Source organism: Ahaetulla prasina, chromosome 3 (assembly GCF_028640845.1).
Source record: "Ahaetulla prasina isolate Xishuangbanna chromosome 3, ASM2864084v1, whole genome shotgun sequence".
NCBI classification, from domain to species: domain Eukaryota; kingdom Metazoa; phylum Chordata; class Lepidosauria; order Squamata; family Colubridae; genus Ahaetulla; species Ahaetulla prasina.
Window position 1 is genome coordinate 140,535,235 of NC_080541.1, and position 22,215 is coordinate 140,557,449.

Below are 22,215 nucleotides of genomic sequence, written 5' to 3' on the forward strand. Positions count from 1 at the left end.
GTATTGCACATTGCTAATATGTTCTAATATTTATAGCCAATATAACCTCACTTCTCACTAGAGCAGGGGTGTCCAAACTTGGCAACTTTAAGACTTGTGGACATCAACTCCTAGAATTCCTCAGCCAGCTTTGCTGAAGCTGAAGTCCACAAGTTTTAAAGCTACCACGTTTGGACAACCCTGCACTAGAGGAACAAGTCAGGCCATTGGGTAATCAGATAAGTAAGATCAATAGCAGTGTCATATACCATGGAAAAACTTAATATTAGGATCTTCCTTCTCACTATATCTGGGAGAACATTTGAAGACTACTACTAACATTTCAAAATGATAGGCAGCCCAGGCTGTCTCCAGGAGAGTAAGGAGGCAAATGTTTTTTTTGAGGTCTTCATGCAGATGATGTGAATATATTGAATTTAATTTGCAGTCAAAAGGTGACTAATGTAATATAAATACATTAAATGTAAATTACATTATTTGGGTCATTTGTATACAGGTAGCCATTGACTTACAACTGTAATGGAGCTTGTCTACTATGATCGTAATATTATCATGATGGTCATAAACCAGGTCACCCACATGACCAACCTGATTTTACATTTTTTTTCTGTGGTAGTTGTTAAACAAATCACCACTGTTGTTAAGTGAATCTCTGTTACGAAGCGAACCCCTTGTCACTATGGAGTGCTTTTGCTGAAAATCAGAAGTAAACTGTTTTTGCCAAAATGTTGTAAATCACAGAATCCTGCATATGGCCATAAATGCATTGCAGAGCACCTAAAATCATGTGACTATCGCGGGGGTGGGAATCATTGAAAGTTTTTGGAACCAGTCATAAATAGCTTTTGGAGGGTCTGTTGGAACTTTGAATGTCTCTAAGCGATCAGTCATAAGTCAATAACTACCCGTAATGTCATTATGCTGCATATGATGTCACTGTGGCTTCAACCAGATGCCTATAGATCTGGAATCAAGGAAGTCAGCTTATATTTACGAAGATTTTGAGATGTTTGGAAACTAACAGGAGGAAGGAAGTTGTCCCTTTAAACCATTTTGTATATAATGAGGTACAATTTAATCAGTTCAGCTTGGAGTATTCTGAAAAGAAAAGGAAGTATTTCCCTACACATGAGTGTGCGGTTTAGACAACATTAATTTACAACACATTGTTTTAAATGGAATTTATCCTAAAGTCAGCTCATGATATAAGATGAATTAAAGTTTAGTGCCAAATAAAAAGTAATGTCTTCAGAAAATAATGCTTCAAGAACACCCTAAAAGTTGATAGGCCTGCAATTATCCTACTGTCATTAGTCTTTTTGAAGAAATAATAGATACGCATCCTGAAGAATCTCTACAGGCATGTGAACATCTAAGCCTTATTTGTCAGGCAATTAGTTGATTTTTAACAGTTTTTTTTTAAAAAAAAACACAGCAGCATTAAATGTAAGCTGTAATCTGTTTAGCAAAATGAGATAAACCGTTCTATATAATAGGCTTGAGTGAACTGACATGCTTAATTAGTTTTATCTATTTTACACAATAATCTATTTGTTCCACCAATTTACTGAACATTTATAATTCTGGAAACAATTATAGTGGCCTTAGTAGTCTTTTCAGCAAAATTGGAATAAGACTCACTTGTAGATTCAACAACGACTAAGTTTGCTACAGTTAAGCCAAAACATTTCTTTTCCAATATGTTTTTATTAGATCCAAGTCCAAGACAATAAAAGGAAGTATGCAACATTTACTTGTTCTTTTTAAAGACATTATGAAGCTACATTTCTTATTGTTTTTGTGTGGAGTGTTTGGGATTAAGGTCAGGGGAACTCTTGAGCCACTGAGCAAAGGAGCTTTGCAATACTTAGTGATGCTTTATCAATTCAAGTAATTTTTTCATTGTCAGTAAAACCCATCCAATGCCTTCAATGTCCATTCCATGTTCAGAAGCCAACAAAGCTAATTGAATTTTAGGCACTTTCAGCAAGCCACAGTTACTGCCTCCAAGTAATCCTCAACATTCATAATTTTTGTCCCTGGCATGGGATTGACTCAACTGCAGCCATTGCAAAATACTTGGTCAGACACTGTGTGTGTGTGCTGACCAAGAATATTGAATATCCAAATCTCATAGAACTTTCATTGGTTGGTGGATAAAACATCCACACTATATGAATAAATTAAAAATAAATTTAAAAATCCATTGTAATTATTTTTTTTAAAAAAAGATACTATCAACCTCCTACAGCAGTGCAAGTTTCATAGAGTTTCATTAATGCCAGGGGAAAAAACCCCGATAAGGTTGCAAAAACTTGGAAACTAGATAAATATACCCCATTCCCTCATTTATTAGTTTTAAGACCCTTGTGAACTGACTGATCTTCTGTCTCATCAATTCCCTAATAGATGGACTGATGCCTCCCTTAAGAAGTAAGACTGAAATCTCCCTTCTTTCTCAGATTCAGAGAATCATCTTACATATACACAAGACATCTACAGTAAAACAAATTTAAAAATTAAGGTACAGTCAAAGCCTAGCAAAGTATACTTCAATGATGCATTCAACCTAAATAGCATCCTGCCAACACATAAATTGTTTTCAAAAGAGCTCAGTTTTGAATACCATTCTAAATGAAATCAGGATGGAAGCTAGCCTGATTTCAATCAGGGGACTATTTAAATCGTAGTAGCTGCTACCAAGAAGGAACATTTGTATGCCTCAATTCCACTCACTTTATCAAAGCTGGGTGCAGCTAACAGCTTCTCCTGGGACATCTGTATCAGAGAGGTTAGATATGATTGCAGAATGAGGTTCTGTAGATTCCAAATGCCATATCAGATAGTACTTTATAGGTGAGGATGACTATTTTGAACTGTAGTTCAAAAACAGTTGAGATGCAATGCAGTATCGAAAGCACGGGTGTCTGGTATTCTCAGAGCCAAATTACCACTAAAGAGACGACTATATTTTGGAAGGAAGGAAGGAAGGAAGGAAGGAAGGAAGGAAGGAAGGAAGGAAGGAAGGAAGGAAAGAAAGAAAGAAAGAAAGAAAGAAAGAAAGAAAGAAAGAAAGAAAGAAAGAAAGAAAGAAGGTCCTTAGCTATTTCACTTTTAAAAAGAGGAAAACAAATGTCAGCTGGTCTTCATTCCTATTTTTTCTATGTTCTCTTGTTATCTGCTTGGTAATAAATATTATTTTAATAAAACCCCAATGATAACCACATTTGTCTTGCTAGGAAAATCAAGGAAAGGTATTGATAATGTTTGAAACTGTGTAGGATGTTCTCAATTCAAAAATGATTTCTTCTTTGCATCTCTTCTGGGAATGACCATGCAATCACACAGTTCATCATCCGGATAAATAGCAGCATAGAGATGCTTTTCCTCTTCCCATCTATATTTTTTGGGTCTGTAACTCACACACTTTGGCTATTCCTGTTGAGGAATTTTCAGTCTTGCAGGTCCAATATATCTGGAACTAGCAGTCTGGGAAAGTCCAATGCAAACTGCCGCTTTTTGCAATACTATGGTAGCAATAATGACTGCTTTGAACAGCTTTCCAAAAATTAAATTGCTAAAGAGTTTCAAAACCCAGTCAAAATTTACATTTAATGAGCTTTTTCATATTGAACTGCCAACTTCCTCTCTAATTATTGCAATATTTGTATATACTTATTTCATTGACAATATTTGAGATAAACGGGTAGGAACTTAGTTCTTCCCTTCTTGAGGTAAGAAGTCATTTCAGTATAGGTTATTCTCTATCTTGTACCTCTGTTGCCAAAAGACAAAGACTGCAATTACAGATAGTCCTCGACTTACAACTATAATTGAGACCAATATTTCTGTAGCTAGTTGTTAAGCGAATTTTGCCCCATTTTATGACTTTTCTTGACACAGTTGTTAAGCAAATCATTGCAGTTGTTCAGTTAGTAACATGGTTGTTAAGTGAATCTGGCTTCCCCATTGACTTTGCTTATCAGAAGGTTGCAAAAAGTGATCATATGATCTCAGGACACTGCAACCATCATAAATATGAGTCAAATGCCAAGGGTCTGAATTTTGATCACATGACCATGGGGGATGCTGCAATGGTCATATCCAAAAAATAGTGACTTTTTTCTGTGCCGCTGTAACTTTGAATGGTCACTAAATGAACTGTTGTAAGTCGAGGACTACCTGTACTACTTGTCCTGAAAAAAAAAAACATGTTACATTTTCAGGGAATTTGGGTTTTTTTGGAATACAGTGCAGGATTTAAGGGAATTAGTGGTCTATGAAAATGGGTTTTGGATCTTGGTCCAGTAAATTTTATACATTTTAGATATAAAGAAAGCGTAGCATCTGGAGAATGAGAAAAAAACTTACCAGTGATTTATCCTGGGTTTGGATTATTCCATTTTGCAATCTCAGCTGAATATCTCTGACTCTTGTAAATTGAAGAATAGATCTTTTAGTCTTCTTGAAAATATAACAGAGAAAACCTACTATTATAGCAAACAGTTGTGGAGTATTCTCAGCCTTACAAATAACCATATCATGTTTATGCCCTTATAAATAATAAATGGCACCTTTTTTTTCTTTTAAACATTAAACAAGCATATTTTCAGTCAGCTGACAGATGACTCTGAATAGCATTTGAACAAATTTTCAAGAGAAACCTTCAAGCTGAGGAATGAGATGGGGATAAACTATTTTACGATATTAACATACAGTGAGCACCATGAAAAAGTTGCCTCCATCCACTGTATCAATTTTTGTATTTATCAAAATGTGTTTGATAAATGGTTTCGTATCAGCACATCAAATAACATCATAAATTCCTGGACCAAATGTGTTAATCCCAAAAGGAAACCCGGATATGTAAGTAAGCCTTTGCATTATAAAATGTTTCCTGCGGGCTTTGTTGTATGAATCTGGATTTGTATGATAACGTATCAGAATAATTGGGGGGGTGGAATTGTCTGATGCAAATAAGAAACACGATCAGGATCGACAATACAAGATTAGAGATGAATCAACCTAATCTGTGAAACTGCCTCAAAACCACAAGTAATCCTTAAATTCTCTTTTGTGGGTCTCTTCTGATTGCCAAAAAACTGTGGTACAATCTCCTTCCATTTTGAGCGGGAAATTATGCAGCTGTAGTGTAAATTCTAATGTAGAATTCTTCACCCTAAACAGAACACAGGGGGGAAAATCCAGCCAATCTTACCCTATCCACATATGTGATATATATCGTTGCCCACTCACGCAACAAATGATTTCCCAGTCTGGTTCTATGGGCATAGTTTTTATACACAAGTCATCTTAATGATTAATTCCACAGATTACTTTTATATTTTTCTCTCACCCTTCTTCCAACACCAGTGGTTCTCCCCAAGTTATTCTTATAAGTATCCTATGATATAGGCAAACTGAAAGAGTATCTAATCCAGATTTATTCATTGAATTTCAGTACAATTTGTTCATATTTCGGAGCCTTGGGTAGGGGAGAGTTTGTTCTTGTTGCTGAGATATTTTATGTTAGTTAAAATTTTCCTCCACGCTACAAAATCTAAGCATAGCAAAGACAGATAAATAACAATTAGCCATCTTTCTTTTTCAGAAGCTCCATCTGTGCAATGCTGGCAACTGATGAGGGTTAACAAGAGCTTTTCATTTACCAACTTTGCATTCGGTGCAGAATTGGTACTGTCTGATAATGAATATAGCCCCTCCCCTTTGTTTTGGCAATCATGATTCATTGTATTTATAATTTAGCGATCACAGTGTTCCTAAGCACTGCTAATTGCTGTTGCAGCTGCATTCCTAGATTATGCAAGAAGTACATTTATAATTATTATAAAGTTTTGTATTGTTTCTCCTGTTCCCAAGATCATTTGCTCTAGCCATTTCAAAGCTTGTTCAAGTGTGTCTCATGTAGTAAAATAATATATCAATGCTCTTGTAACACAATCTCTTTTTATACAATGCACAATAAATTTAGGGTTGTCATGACAAATGCAACTGAAAACATACAATACTTTGTGAGTTTATAGTTTGTTGATGCACATGTGATATATGTTGTTCCTTTGTTTTGTTTTTGTTTTGTGTTCTGTGCTTTTATTAATCTACTTTTTGTACGGAACGGTCTTACAAATGTTAATGGATGTTTTAAAAGTTTATTAAGCATAGCCTAAATTATATTGATTATCCATTATGAAGTTTAAGTTCCAAGGTGGAAATATGTGTGGTGTTGGTGAGGAGAATTATTTTATTGTCAAGCATGTGTCATTTGGGCTTAGTGATTAAGGCACCCGGCTAGAAAGCAGGAGATTGTGAGTTCTAGTCCTGCCTTAGCCAATGCCACGAAAGCCAGCAGGGTGATCTTGGGCAGTTACTCTCTCATCCCAACTTTTGTGGAGTGCTTTTGTGGGGAAAATAGGAGAAGGAAGATATATTATTAATATTTGATATGGATTGTATGAACAATGTGAGTTTGTTCCATTTACTGTTTTTCCCAGAACTCTGCACTTTTGCACACTTCTGCACTAGGAGATATGGTGTGTACTAGGAGATATGGTGATATAAGCGTGTGTGTGTGTGTACAGTATACACACACACACACACACACACACACACTGTATATGTATGTATGTGTATGTATGTATATATAGAGTATGTGTGTGTATATACACACACACTTATACACAGACACACACATGAGCTAAGCATTAAAACATGCATTACTGACTTATAATGCTAGACTTGTCTGTTCTGCAAGATGCATGTGTCATTCAAAGAATGAAATAAAGCTATATTTTAAACCTTAGTAAGAACTAGAACTGCTCTAGCCTGCTGGGCTATTTAATCAAAGAGATGCACGCATGCATCTTACAGAAGTGGCGTTTTTAAAGATTCTAAAATCTCATCAAACTCAGCAGAAACAGAAACATCTTGCTGACAGTATATTGACATAAATAGATAATTGTTTTCCTTGTGTGAAAAAAAAAACGCCTGCCTTTTTTTTTTGCTGGGGTGGCAATTGTGCATATTTTACATTCAGGTATGATTAAAGGATATTTTCTCTTTCACTCAGTGATACTTCGTCAACTTTTCTCTTTCTTTCTGAACATTCTGGAAAGTGTGGTCCATTGCCCAGGGATACATCCAATTAGGCTGTCTAATACACAACCCAAGGCTGCCTTTTCTATTTCCCCTCCACAAAAGCTAGATAGTCTTTTCTTGAATTAGTCTTGTGTTGCAATAGTGAAAGATTTATCCCAGTTGCAGAGGCTTCTTGGATTCCCTACCCTCACTACCACTTCACACACAGGTGACCACATCAGTGGTGGATTGCTACCGGTTCGCCCTGGTTCAGTCGAACCAGTAGTAGCAGCGGCAGAAGGTTCTGCCCACCTGCCCGGACGTCATCAAATACCCTCTGCGTATGCGGAGGAGGGTGACCTATTTCAGTGGTGTTGGGTAATGGGAAATACAGGAGGCAAAGGGGGGGCATGTATTGGGAATGCGACCTCAGTGTTTGGTGCCCGTCTCGTGTTCTGCCCTCTTGCATTCACCTCATTTACCTGGTCAGCAGATCTGTGGTGGCCCTGGTCTTAGGCGGCTGTTTTTAAATGTCAGATCAGCTTGCAGTAAGGCTAGCCTTCTTGCCAATTTGATCCTCGAAGAGAATGCTGATCTGGCTTGTATAACTGAGGCCTGGATGGGCCCAGAGGAAGGCATTCCCCTTGTAGAAATGTGCCCAGTGGGTTATTGAGCATGGCACCAGTCTAGATCTCAGGGCCAGGGAGGGTGTGTGCCTGCTATTATCAGAGAATCAGACCCTGTGCGAAATCTAGTGGTTTTACAGGTCTCACGACTCCTGCTTGAAGAGCAGGTAGCAATCATGGCCAGGCGGGCCTTTATGCAACTGCAGGCTGTGCGGTATTTATGCCCTTTCCTGGACTAACAGCCCCTACTCACAGTCATTCATGCCCTAGTCACTTCCCGTCTTGATTATTGCAATACTCTCTACATGGGGCTGCCCTTGAAGAGAATCTGGAAGCTCCAGTTGGTGCAAAATGCAGCAGCCGACATGGTTTTGTGCAGACTCCGGTGTGCACATGTATCACCTCTCCTGCGGGAGCTGCATTGGTTGCCAATTTGCTTCCAGGTGCAATTCAAGGAGCTGGTTATCACCTTTAAAGCCTTTCATGGCTTGGGACCAGATTATCTGAGGGACCGTCTTTTTCCGTCTACCTGACCCATCAGAGTGGGGAAGCAAGGAATGTTGTGAGTCCCATCCCCGAGGGAGATACACCTGGTGGCACCCAGAAGAAGGGCCTTCTCCATGGTGGCTCCCTCCCTCTGGAACATCATTCCCCCAGAGATTAAAATGGCCCCCACTCTAATACACTACCAGAAGGCGCTGAAGACCAGGTTCTGCCAGCGGGCTTGGGGAACCTAGAGCAGGATGGAGCCCATTAAATGGCTCATGTCATCTGCTGTGGCCAGGGCGGGAGGTGGGAGGTGGGGGGTGATTTTGTTATATTGTACTATATTAATTTATTTGATTCTTTTTGTTAGTTTTTATTGTTTTAAATGTGGTTTTATATTCTGTAAGCCACCTTGAGTCACCATGGGCAAATAGGTGGCAATATAAATTCAATAAGTAAATCAATCACTCAATCACTCAAAGAGAAAAAGACAAAAGAGAACAGCTAAAGTCCATCAAGGGATTGAAATAAATCAGCATTTAGCCAGCCGGTCTACTTTTAAAAGTTGAAAAGCAAAGCAAAAATTCAAAAAGTGAAATTAAGACCTGGGCATGCTTAAGAAAACCCGAAATGCCAAGAGGAAAATTTTTTGATCACTCCCAAAGGGAACTAGAATCTTCAATACCTCCCTTCCCAAATGTGTCCATAGCCATCCAAAAGTTGTCTTGGATCATTTCTAAGTGCCCCCATTCAAATCCAGGGAGCAGCACTGCCAGAAAAAACCAATTTAGGCAGCAAAATCAGCAGATCATAGGCAAGAGAAAAAAAAACCCTCCATACTATTCAACAGTCATCTTGGAAAAGCTCAATCCGCAAGTCTTTATTTAGTTCACTAAGATCCTTTTGTGGCTTCCAACACAACCATGGAGTGGATGGCAACATTTCTTTACAATTTTACGAGTTTCAGTTAGTGATTTTAAAGATTAAAACAGATGCTTAAATGGAAAAGCTTAAAGCACTCATTTCAGTATTTAACTCTCTGAAAGAGTAGATTTTAACTAACAAACCTCAAGGCACTAAGGCCATTCTAAACAAAACAGGAACTGTTGAAAAATGGAGCCCTGCCATTTCTGATCTCATTAGTCATGTTCTTTGTAGTTATCAAAAAAGGAAAAAAATGACACCTCTGGCTGGAAATATTCTCCATCCCTACTCTAGAAAATCTCCAACTTTGGATGAGATTTTTAAGAGGACCAAGGGCTGTAGTGAATCAAAATCAGCAAGAGTTTTGTTCTGCTCCTCCAGAAGAACATTCCTTGTGAAGATTTCTATGGAAGAGATGTATATCTTCATGAAGTAGGGATAAAGTCTGATTCTAACTCATCTCATTATGCTTAATATACATTTTTCTCCTTTTATGTCAGGGGCCTCCTGGAGCAGCTGGTGCAGAAGGAAGACAAGGTGAAAAAGGAGCAAAGGTAAATATTTTAAGTACAAAATGAACACGTTTCTGCCCTCCCTATGTATCCTTCTTGTAAATATTCAAAAAGTAGTGAAAATTTGGCTGTTCCTCCCAAGCCTTGGGCTAGGATGTTATAGGTCCCTATAAAAACTATTTTACATCTTCTGGATGCACACAATCTTTATTCTTATTGTTCTACCATTTCTAGCTTTTAATTTTGTGAGCTTCCCAGAGTCTTGCCGAGCTGGGAAACCTCAAACCTTCACAAACGAATGAGTGAATGAATCATAAATCAAGAGTAAAATATGAGTGATTGATTTGTCCAGAAGTGGTGAGACTTTTATGACAAGATAAGGCACTACCTATTAGGACTGTAAATGGTTTGGTTTCAGTTCCAAAATCCCAGGTGCTCAAAGCACGTAAAAGAAGAAAGCAACACCTGTCTCAATTTTAAAGCAATAACGTCTTTTCTCAGAATCATGTTGTGACTGTATACTGCAGCCACACAATCCTAGGAAAAGGTTCTTGTTAAGGAGCTGCAGCTAATATTCTCTCATGCTCTTCAAAACACATTTTTGGAATTGGATCCCAAAAGCTTTTCAGTCCTAGCAGCTATCAACTGAGAGGCTCATTATTCTACTAGGCTGTCTCCTGTTAATAGTCTGCTTATCCAAATGGTAGCACGTAACAGTTGTATCTTTACTCTAATCACCGCTTCTTCTTTTTTTGCATTAAATTCTCTGCATCCTTGTTAACCAAAAATTCAGTCCAAATCTTTAGACATTTCTGAAGAAAAGGAAGGAGCATGGTCTAAACCAGGGATGTCAAATTCGATTTCATTGAGGGCCACATCAGGGTTGTGTCTGAACTTGGGGGGCCTGATAGGCATGGCCAGCTCAACGTCACTTGTGTCGGGGGCACCTCTGGTGGCCTAGGCAGGGCTGGGGAGATCCATTGTCTCCATTGGAGGAAGGTGAGACCAGGGAGAGCGCCTAACCCTTGTCCTCCAGAGGAGCCTCGCCATCTCTCTCAGGCCATGCGGATGACCCCAGACGGTGGTACAGGCTGTCCAGAGCCTTAGGCAGCAGAGAGCAAATGCCCAGCCCATCCCTCGAGCTCCCAGGATGCTGGGACCTCACAACTCAGCACAGCCCTGCTTCCCCTAGGGGATGCCTGGCTGCACTTACCTCCTCCTCAAGGGTACTGCTTGGGTACTTTTCTTGTCTTTTGCTCAAGTAAAGGATTATTTCTTGTACTGGCTGTGGAATTCTTATCAACTTTTTCTTTATGTGTAAATAATTTGATTCAACAGTATATGAATATTCACACTGATATTTATGTCATAGGGTGAGGCTGGATTAGAGGGTGCTCCGGGAAAAACTGGCCCAGTTGGTCCTCAAGGTCCTGCAGGAAAACCTGGCCCAGAAGGACTTAGGGGTATTCCTGGCCCTGTGGTGAGTACCTCAACCATTACATTTTTTTCTTTCTTGATTCAGATTTTCATAATGTGCCTTTCCAAATTAAGATGAATTTATGTCTTCTTGCAGGGAGAACAAGGTTTACCTGGAGTACCTGGTCAAGATGGCCCACCAGGTCCCATGGTAAGTATTTTGTTTATGAAACTGTCTTAAAACATAGGCTACATTTATTTTTCTACTAGACTTCATCTTTTTGCTTGACATGGAACATGACCTTTAAAAGTCTGTCAGATTGAAGTCATGCTATACTCTTCGTTACTCTCTATATATCAACATATGACAGAATGACATCGCCGTACTGCATTATAACTACCTGAAAAGCTTTGGACATATATAACAAGAATAGGGTTCATGTTTCTTTTAGCATCTAGTATGGGTTGTTTTAAAGTCCTAGTCAATATCTTTTAAAACTGATCAACTGCGATTTATTCTTGAGTAGCAGAAGTAGAAAGCAGAGGCATCAAAAATCCATCCATATTACTGTAGTCTCATCTGTACTCCTAGTTCTTCTTATACTTCTGATTTTAAATCAAATGTCAATTCAGATTTTACTAATTATATCTGCCTTCAGAAGTAACTTTGCAAACTCAGTTTGATAAGGATAAAAAAGTAATGTTAATTAGATATCTAGCCTTTTAACTCACTGATTCTTACCTAAAGTTCTATACATTGCTGCAGTTGTTAACTTCAGGTTATATCCTGTGTATTGCATTTGTGAACAGAATGCAAAGCCTTAGAATGGAATGGAATGAGATGGAATGGAATAGAATAGAATAGAATAGAATAGAATAGAATAGAATAGAATAGAATTTTTTTGTTGGCCAAGTGTGATTTGACACACAAGGAATTTGTCTTGGTGTATATGCTCTCAGTGTACATAAAAGAAAATATATGTTCATCAAGAACCATAAGGTACAACCCTTAATGATAGTCATAGGGTACAAATAAGCAATCAGGAAACAATCAATATCAATATAAATCGTAAGGATACAAGCAACAAAGTTATAGTCATACAGGCAAGTGGAAGGAGATGGGTGATGGGGACGATGAGAAGATTAATAGTAGTGCAGACTTAGTGAATAGTTTGACAGTGTTGAGGGAATTATTTGTTTAGCAGAGTGATGGTGTTCAGGAAAAAACTGTTATTGTGTCTAGTTGTTCTGGTGTGCAGTGCTCTATAGTGTCGTTTTAAGGGTAGGAATTGAAACAGTTTATGTCCAGGATGCGAGGAGATTGTAAATATTTTTACAGCCCTCTTTTTGACTCATGTAGTATACAGGTCCTCAATGGAAGGCAGGTTGGTAGCAATTGTTTCTTCTGAATAGAATAGAATAGAATAGAATAGAATAGAATAGAATAGAATAGAATAGAATAGAATAGAATTGAATTGAATTGAATTTTATTGGTCAGGTGTGATTGGACACACAAGGAATTTGTCTTGGTACATATGCTCTCAGTGTACATAAAAGAAAAGATACATTCATCAAGAATCAAAAGGTACAATGCGTAATGATAGTCATAGGGTACAAATAAGCAATCAAATCATATTAGGAAACAGTCAATATTAGGTAAAGCAGGAATACCAAATGTGTCACAAGTGAGAATATATGTGTAATCTTCATGAACTTTACATTTGCCTGCAATGTTTGCATCTAATGCTACCTAAAAGCAGAAATGTTAAGAGTTAGTAGTTGGAATTACCTGTGTATTCCTAACACAGTTACTCCCAATGATATCCTATTAAGTTCTTTTGGGCTTCACGTGTAAGTGTGAAAAGGATTACAACCTGAGATATTTTATTCCCTACCCTACCCTTGACAGCCTTCTCATCACTGCAAGCAGATGTTCAATGAATAATTAATAACGTATTCTGATGCCTACATACTCATAAGTGAGTCTTATCACTTGCATTAAGTGAGATTTATGTTGCAGTCCCATGCTTGCTTCTTTCAGATGTAGTTGCAATAATTCAGTTCCAGCTTGATATATGAATGCTTTATTTTTCTAAACCTGTTTAAATACTTTGACATTGCTCTACATGGATAAAATAGTTGATATCCTTTCTGTACATTTGAAAATAACTGGTGTTGCATGACATGAAAAATTAGCTTATAGTTTTCACCTGTTATCAATAGATTCCACATATTATCTGTCATCTTCATCCTTCTGTTGTAAATGTCCTCCCCGTAACATTGGGCTGGCATTCTAAAATAAATATGTGCATTTTCTTTTTAACTATTGCAAAAGAAATATTGTAACACATTTCCTTCATTTATCTCTGGGAGTGGATAATTTTTCAAAAACCTCATTCTCTAAGCTTGAAACTGAGCAAAGTCTGTATTCCAGCAATAAGCATGGCCAGACTCTGAAATGGATTGAGTTATATATGTGACTTACAGCTTTGTTTAGGTCACAGAGAGAAAAAAATATTGCACTAACTTTAAAAAAAAATCATAGGGTTTCCTCTAAATGTCATAGTTGCAGATAACATGTTTTTCTATTACTTTAATAACAAGGAAGCTCCCTGTTCTAAGACAAATAATTTTGAGAGACTTCAAATGAAAGAAAAGATGCTTAGGACAAATAGCTAACAATGAAATCAAAGCAATGGAAGGATGGAAGGCTGAGTCAACCTTGAGCTGATCCGAACTGAACTGCTGACAGTGAGCAGTATGTTATCCTGCAATACTGCATTCTAACCACACTGCATAGGTTGTTAGTTGTAACCTTCTTATAGCTTCTTTTTCCTGTAATGTGGAGTTCATTTTTGACTTTAAGTGCCCAGGAAAAAAAGTGGCTATCAGAATGATATAATTAATACATTAATTAATAAAACTCACTTGCAGCCAGATTGTGCTTCTGTATAGTTTTACAGACTGATGCCAATTGGAAAGCAGACTGAACTGAAATAAAATGACCTTCTTAAGCCTGCTCGGTATCACAAAGAGAACAATAAATGTCAGGTAAAACAGGATAAAAACCACCAACAACATTAGCCCAATGAATTACTCAGATAAATTCCTTGTAAAAGCATATTGTTAAAGGTCATCTTGTGCCTTGTAGCACACTGGATGACATTGGCCATTGAATGCTGTGAGATGGGATTACGTATGGACATGCAGAACCTTTGATGAACTTAATTCAGAAATAGCTGGCATCTTTATTTCATGTTATTTTTCTTGATATCTTTAGGGTCCACCCGGCTTGCCAGGATTGAAGGGGGATCCAGGTTCGAAAGGAGAAAAGGTACATGGAAATATATCATTAGCATAGTGATCATGCAATAACTATTCCATATATCATTGCCTAAAAACATAATTATCATCCACTGGATGCTATTCTTTCAGTTGTATTATTTGACCGCAAGTCATATTTTTGTCATATTTTGGGCGTGCGTAAGAGCACCAGCATGCTTACCGTCCCTGTCCTAATGTTCCCTTTAATTGTATTCATTTTATGTATTCAATTCATGCTTATACTTATATATATTATCTAATATGTACTCGACAAAATAAATAAAAAAAAATAATATATCTACTTATAGGGACATCCTGGATTGATTGGTTTGATTGGACCTCCAGGAGAACAAGGAGAAAAGGGAGACAGGGGTCTGCCTGGTACACAGGGATCTACAGGATCAAAAGGAGATTCGGTTAGTAAAAACTTCACATAGAGAAATGTTTTTCTTTATCTTCTAATTCTATAACTGTTTAGGCTATCTCCAAATTAGTAGCTTGTTGCACAGCCTTTAACATTAGAAAATGGGCTATTTTACACTCTTATCCATCGTCAGATAATTCTAGACTAGTTTCAGGCTTACCTTTGCACGGATGGAAGAATTCCTCCCTGTTTCAGAGTCTGAGTTCTGCAGAGCAAATTTTCAGAAATTAAAGAGAGCGCCAAGATCAAAAAGTAATTGGAAAAATTGACAACTTCTCTATCCATCAACAGGAAGCTTTGTACAGTTAAGCAAATAGGAATGTCCAACAAAGAATAGAATAGAATAGAATAGAATAGAATAGAATAGAATAGAATAGAATAGAATAGAATAGAATAGAATAGAATAGAATAGAATTTTTTATTGGCCAAGTATGACTGGACTTGGAATTTGTCTTGGTGCATATGCTCTCAGTGTACATAAAAGAAAAATACGTTCATCAAGAATCATAAGGTACAACATTTAATGATAGTCATAGGGTACAAATAAGCAATCAGGAAACAATCAATATAAATATAAATCGTAAGGATACCAGCAACAAGGTTACAGTCATATAGTCATAAGTGGAAGGAGATGGACGATGGGAACGATGAGAAGATTAATAGTAGTGCAGATTTAGTAAACAGTTTGACAGTGTTGAGGGAATTATTTGTTTAGAAGAGTGATGTGGTTCAGGAAAAAACTGTTTTTGTGTCTAGTCGTTTTAGTTGTAGAGTTTTAGTAATAAAATTTCTGGGTCACACTAGGGAGTAAACAAACCTATCAAGGAACAGATCTGCAAGATCCATTGAAGCAGATTCTGCCCCAACATAGGCACATTGTAATGGAAAGCATCAAATTTGCTGCGTTTTTCTTAAATTAAGCAACCTGCATTTAACTCCTTACTTCTTTTGGAAAACTGAATCCAAAAAAAGTATGTGATCCATTTCAAATAACTGTTTCTTCTGTCTCCAACACTTCTTGATCTATTTAAAATGTGCCAGAACTAATCTGGGCTATTTTGGCCAGTTGCACATCTGTTTAGTCATTTGTTTGTTTATTTATTAATTTTCTATGCTGCCCAACTCACCTTTGTGATTCTGGGTGGTTTACAACACTGTAATAAAACTATATAAATACATAACTAGAAAGGTAGGTTAAAAACAGAAATAAAAACAAGTCAAAACAAACCAGTAAAAATAAATCAGGTTAAAATTCAAAAGCTAAGAGGTTAAAAAGGCAGCAGGAGTGTCTTCAGGCCACCAGACATCCCTGGGCTGCATTGCACTTTTAGACCCCTGTGCTGATAAGGCAAATCAGGTCTTAACACTCTTCCAGAAAATCCAGAAGAGCGGGGCTCACCTTGCCTCTGGAGGTAAGAGGTTCCACAAGATGGGGAGCAGCATCTGAGAAGGCCCTCCTCCTAGGTACCCACCAGTTGAAACTCATTGACCAATGGGATACTCAATTTTACATATCATAAAGCCTTTCTGGCCAGTAGCAGAACATCACAAAGTTCCAGCCAATCAGGGCTTCCTTGTTATATTTTCAAGACACAAAGCTCGTGTCCACTCCATCCCTAAAAACAGCCATAGTTTCCCTTAGAAAAGACATTGAAAGCATGTCCTACATATATTTTGTGCGTATAAATTATACTAAAATGACAAATGCAGTTTGAGTTCCTTCTACATAAGGTAATGTGAATTTGTAACAATCATTAGCAAATGCCCTAAAAATCCTCAAATCCTTCCTGGTCTTCATAGCAGCAAAGTTATTTTGTCTTTCAAAATATTAATGCTGGCATACCAGAACTGGAGAGTGAAGGTGAACAAGGAGCATACACTTCTTCAAGCAAAAAGCAGTGATGCTATGCTGATTCTGAAGCAGCATTCGCTGACTTGAAATAGCATTTCTCTGTCCTCAGATAAAATTTGTTCACGGGTATGTCAAAATTATTCACAGTTACAAGGTTTTCAATATAGTATCGTGTGATAATGGGGACATATCATGCCCGACTCCCTTAACCTCATCTTCATTTGGAAGCCCTCCGTGTGTTTTTCAAAACTGCAAAAACAAAAATAAAAAAGAGCTATTTTGTTTTTAAAAGAATGCTATTTTTTTTTTAAAAAATCTTCCTTTATAAATACTAAATCTACTAATAAAACTAAATACTAATCTACGAAAAAGGACCTCATGGAAATTTTCATTTAAAAGCTGAGGGAGATCTATCAATAAAAAGCAAAGTGTAAAATGGATTGGCGTTTTACTAGTCTACATATCCACCCATCCAACCCATGGCCTTTGATGAGAAACGGTGCTATATGTATTAAGCCATGAACAGGACAGTCTTCATCTTTAGATAGACCAATTGTTTATTAACAAAACCAAAAATTAGCTATAGGAACATAGGGTGTGATTGCAGCCAATGGAGAGATTGAAGGACAGGAGAAAACTTCAGGGACTACAACAGGTCCTCACAGCAGAGAAGTTCTCATAAGAAACTGGCAGAATGAATTGGAGACATTACATGACACAGAATATGTAATTTCAGGCCACTTCACTCATGTGCATTAGCAAGTTCTATATTGCCCACATGTAGACTTTTGGGGATAAGAAAACAGTCGTATCTATAGTGCAGTCCTCCTAGTGGAGACTATAGTATGTGAATCTGGGTTGGGTCTTTCCAGTTCTCACTGATACTTTCAATAAGCATTTATGAATGTTCATTTATTAAATTTATTATAAAATACTAAAGAAAAACGGAACAGTTACAAAAGCCAATAAAGAAAACACCAGCAAAGAGAAAAAGAAAAATATTTCCCCAATGAAAAATCAGTACAGAGGTGACTAATCCAGAGTATACAGGGTTTGAAGATGTACTTTCAGTGAAATTAAAACATTAATAATTCCAGAAATCCCAAAGCACTTCCGCTAGTGTTAGCTTCATTCCAGTAAGCGATACATGGCTGAAAACATTCTGGTAATTGAGAGCCGATTTTAATTTTACTGAAATTTGCTTATGACTATTCATTGCATTCCAGATCTAAATGTAATCTTTTTCTTTATTTTTCCAGTTATTTGTCCTACTTGTTCTAGCAATATAATTTCATTGGCTTTCCATTATTGTTATGCACTAATGTGCCCCTTGACACCATAATTAGATTTATGGATTAAAATGAAATCTCTTTCTATTATTATCTTTATAATAATTACATAAGAATATTAATGTTTTAATCCACCTATGAATAAAGTCTGTGCACTCGGGCTGGTAGCTTTAGAGGTCTCCTTTTCTTTTAAACTTTACTCAGCAGTAGTAAAATGGAAATAATCAGAGTAAGATCTCTTCACTTTTATATATATCAACATCAAATCAAATCCAGAACTGAACATCTGTTCCCCAATTTCAGGCAATTTTTCTTCTCCTGTGAAAGCACCTTAGCTTTTTTTTATATATATATATCATTCACAGGATGCTTTTAAAATTCATTTCATGGTGTTTTGATATAAATTATTGTGAGGTGATGAGGTTTAGAATTAGGTTTTCTGTTATACAGTTCTCTATTACTTTGATATCTCCCTGACTGCTGCTGCTTGCTCATCTGAAGAAAGCACCCAGGGAGGTGTTTCTCTATCTTTTCACATTTAATTGACACCTGGAGATGCAAGGGAGATTGCAGACTGCCAGAGATATCATTTCATTTGTAGGACACACTCTCCTTCTGTACCAGTGGTGGGTTTCAAATTTTTTTACTACTGGTTCTCTGGGTGTGGCTTGGTGGGTGTGGCGTGGCTTGGTGGGCGTGGCAGGGGAAGGATACTGTAAAGTCTCCATTCCCTCCCCACTCTAGAGATCGGTTACTGCAAAATCCCCATTTCCTCCCAATCTGGGACCTGGGAGGCAGAGAATAGATGGGGGCGGGGCCAGTCAGAGGTGGTATTTACCAGTTCTCTGAACTACTCAAAATTTCCGCTACCAGTTCTCCAGAACTGGTCAGAACCTGCTGAAACCCACCTCTGTTCTGTACCTTGTATCTAAGGCAGGGGTAGGCAACTATGGCCCTTTTATGACTTGTGGACTTCAACTCCCAGAATTCCTGAGCCAGTCATGCCCATGCAGGCTCAGGAATTCTGTGGATTGAAGTCCACAAGTCATAAATGGGCCGTAATTCCCAACCTCTGATCTAAGGTGAAAGTGATACAGTGTTTCTTGATCTTGGCAAATTTAAGATGGGTGGACTTCAACTCCCAGAATTCCGTACCCAGCAATGCTGTTTTTAATGTAATGACCAGCAATGATTTAATACATACTCTTTTTCTAGGGAATTCCTGGACCAGCTGGCCCACTTGGACCTCCAGGCCCTCCTGGTTTACCTGTAAGTGGCTATATCCAGTTTACCTTGTTTTGGTTCATTATACAGACACCTTTACAAATATAATTTTTGTATAACTGTGTCATACTTTTTTCTATAGGGTCCTCAAGGCCCCAAAGGTTCTAAAGGTTCATCGGTAAGTTCCTCCACAGAGATTCCTCTGCTCCCCCTTCCCCCCTTCCGGCCTTGGTATGGCTCACTATTCTTTTTCAATTTATAAGATTTATTAAAATTGTACTATTCTACTCCTTCATAGGGTCCTGGTGGCCAGAAAGGTGATAGTGGTTTACCTGGACCTCCCGGCCCTCCTGTAAGTAAGACTCTTTTTGATTTGATTGAAATTGAGTATACTATTGTAGATGTTGAGTGCAAGAAGTAGCCTTTAAATACAAGAGGGAGATTAGCACCTGACTTTAACAGTGGGGGTTTTCTCCTGATAATCTTCAAGGAAAGCTAAAGCAGAGACTTTTTAAAGAAAGCCAGCAACACTGTGGATATTTTAAATTATATACAATAATATCAGAGCCAGATTAAGGCCAACTGATGCCCTATACACAGCTCAGTAGTGGTGTTGTATTCTAGCTAATTAGCTTAAGACCAAAAACTTTATTGTACAACAAATACTTCAATGCAATCTCAGCAGGTGCTTTATTGTAAGAACATCTTTCTTGTTATGTTCACTTCTCGATAATGAAGACAGATAATATTCATTTCATCCTATTCTCAATGGCTTAACCTATTTAAGCGTTAGTGTTTATCATTTTTAATCAATACTGTATAAATATCACTGTATTGGAATAATATAATGCATTATGTAATTTTTACAATGCTTAAAAAAAAACAACCTACTGGTGGTTCACAAGGGAAGCAAAATTCTCCCACCATCAGACAGAAACAAAACAAATGTGATATCTGATGACACTTTCAAACCAAACTTTTAAACTTCAGTCAAAGAAAAGATTTGCTTTCGACAACGCAAATTAAAATGAGACACGGCAGATTAAGATAATTACCCCCAAAAAATGACTAAAGTTGAGTGTAGCTATGAAAGAGTTAAGGGCATGATAGCAATGGGGAAAAAATGTGTGGTGCTCTCTTCCCTTGGTGCTCTGAGCATGTGCTGTCGTGTCCCACTCCTCCGCTGATGGCCGGGTCAGGGAAATCCGAATCAGGCTTGCCTCTGCAGCGCTGCCCAAAGTCCTAGCAAAGTCCTCAGAGCAGGCAGGAGACCAGAAAGTGACTTCAGCAAGATAAGTTCGACTTTGCCTGACTCAGAGACTGCCAGAAAGCAGATCCTTTATATAGGCCATGGGGTGTGGCTCCATGACTCAGCACTCATTAAGGCCCTCCCTTCCTTCTGTTGCCTCCGCCTATCCAGTCTTCTGATGCTAGGGTCACTCCAATCAGCTGTTGGAAGTAAACTTTCCTCAGGCTCACATGCTGTGGAGGAGGGGGAGGGGTCTAGCTGCTCCGTTTGCCTGGGCATGGAGCCAGGGCTGGGGCCAGGGGGGTGCTCCCTCCTCTGCAGCCTGCTTGGGCATGGAGCCAGGGCTGGGACCGGGAGGTGCCCCCTCCTCTGCAGCTTGCCTGGGCATGGAGCCAGGACTGGGGCCGGGAGGCATACATTCCTCCGTGTTCGGGAGCAGATAAGCAGACCCCGGCTGCGGTGAGAGCGGACAAGACACAACACGTGCTTATTTTGCTTAATCCATGGCTGAATGACATATAGATCATCGATATGCCTATTCTCTGGTTTTGCAGGAATCCAGGGGCAAAAGTTACATTGGTAGGCAGCCTCTACCATCCGGGAGATACTAGAAGAATATACCAAAAATGTTGAGAGTAGTTAACTTTCTACCTACATGAGTAGTTAAGAATGTTCTCTTTTGTACCAGAGCTGAAGAAAAATGCAATTTAATTAAACCATAAACCCAGAGAGTGACACGGATAATTTTCCTATATTGGATTTACAAAAGAGGCTTCTTAAAGTTTTGAGGACTCTTGGGAAAAGGAAGAATAAAAAAAAAATCAAGTTCTACAACATTATTTGCACTAAAGATTAAGACTGTTAAAAGTAAAAGGAAGAAATATAAAGTGGGTTTATTTGATCAAGGTTAACCCAGATACGTTGTTATTTCTGGTAACCCTTAATGGACTTTGGCTGACACCAAAAAGACCATGCTTTATGAATTTGTTTATAGATAAGAGATGGGATGTGGAAAGAAGGGATCATTTGTTGTATTTTAAGAGTGGGGATAAATTACTTGCACTGTTTACATGTTGTGATGAAACTTGGAAAACACTTTATATTTTTTCTCTTTTTTATTCTTATTTTTGTCCTTCCTGTTTTTCTTTTTTTCTTCTTTTTTCTCCCTGCACTTTCTACTGTTTCTTACAATTCTTTTTTTTTTAAAAAAATATTCCAATTATAATTATAGTCTTTAGCAAAATTACATAAAAAAAAAAAAATATGAAAATTTTGCCAATAAAACTGTAAGGACTAGTTCAGAAAGTTCACCAGGAGTCAAGAATAATTCAAACGAGTACACATGCACACACAAAATGGTGACTGTACAGAATAATCCTTCTGTCTTATTTTATTCACTCTAAACACAAAGGATTACTTTTTGGTTTGATGGAACCAATAAAAATAGATTTCTTTTCTTTGGCTCACTTGGATTAGATACCAAAATGATAAAGTTTGTCTCACTTCCATATTTCTTTCTCTTAGCTAGACTAAGCCTCTGATAGCCAGAGAACGTAGTTAGTTTGTATATCCCCATATTTCCTAGCTGTTAAAATTTAAACTTGGGCCAAAAATTGACCAAAGTTGGTGCCTTCCTTTTATAACTTGCAGTGCTTTATTTTAAGAGCAAATCACAAAAGGAAAAACCTATTTCCTGCTGAAAAGATTGGAGCAAGAGGATTGTCCGTGGCAGAAATGTTTCTCTTTTATGTTAATACTTAATGTTAAGAAAATATGGGAAGCTATTTACTTCTGAAA

The 22,215-nt window shown here is 37.7% G+C and overlaps 1 protein-coding gene across 1 annotated transcript in view; it reads left to right on the forward strand.

Annotated features, from left to right (window-relative positions):
* The window catches only part of COL11A1 (collagen type XI alpha 1 chain), a 295,583-nt gene that overhangs the window by 253,769 nt on the left and 19,599 nt on the right, over window positions 1–22,215 (forward strand). The window contains exons 55-62 of the mRNA XM_058177409.1: window positions 9,629–9,682; window positions 11,013–11,120; window positions 11,214–11,267; window positions 14,337–14,390; window positions 14,689–14,796; window positions 19,161–19,214; window positions 19,312–19,347; window positions 19,468–19,521. Of these exons, the coding sequence (XP_058033392.1) occupies window positions 9,629–9,682; window positions 11,013–11,120; window positions 11,214–11,267; window positions 14,337–14,390; window positions 14,689–14,796; window positions 19,161–19,214; window positions 19,312–19,347; window positions 19,468–19,521 (522 nt within the window). The remainder of the gene's footprint in view (window positions 1–9,628; window positions 9,683–11,012; window positions 11,121–11,213; window positions 11,268–14,336; window positions 14,391–14,688; window positions 14,797–19,160; window positions 19,215–19,311; window positions 19,348–19,467; window positions 19,522–22,215) is intronic.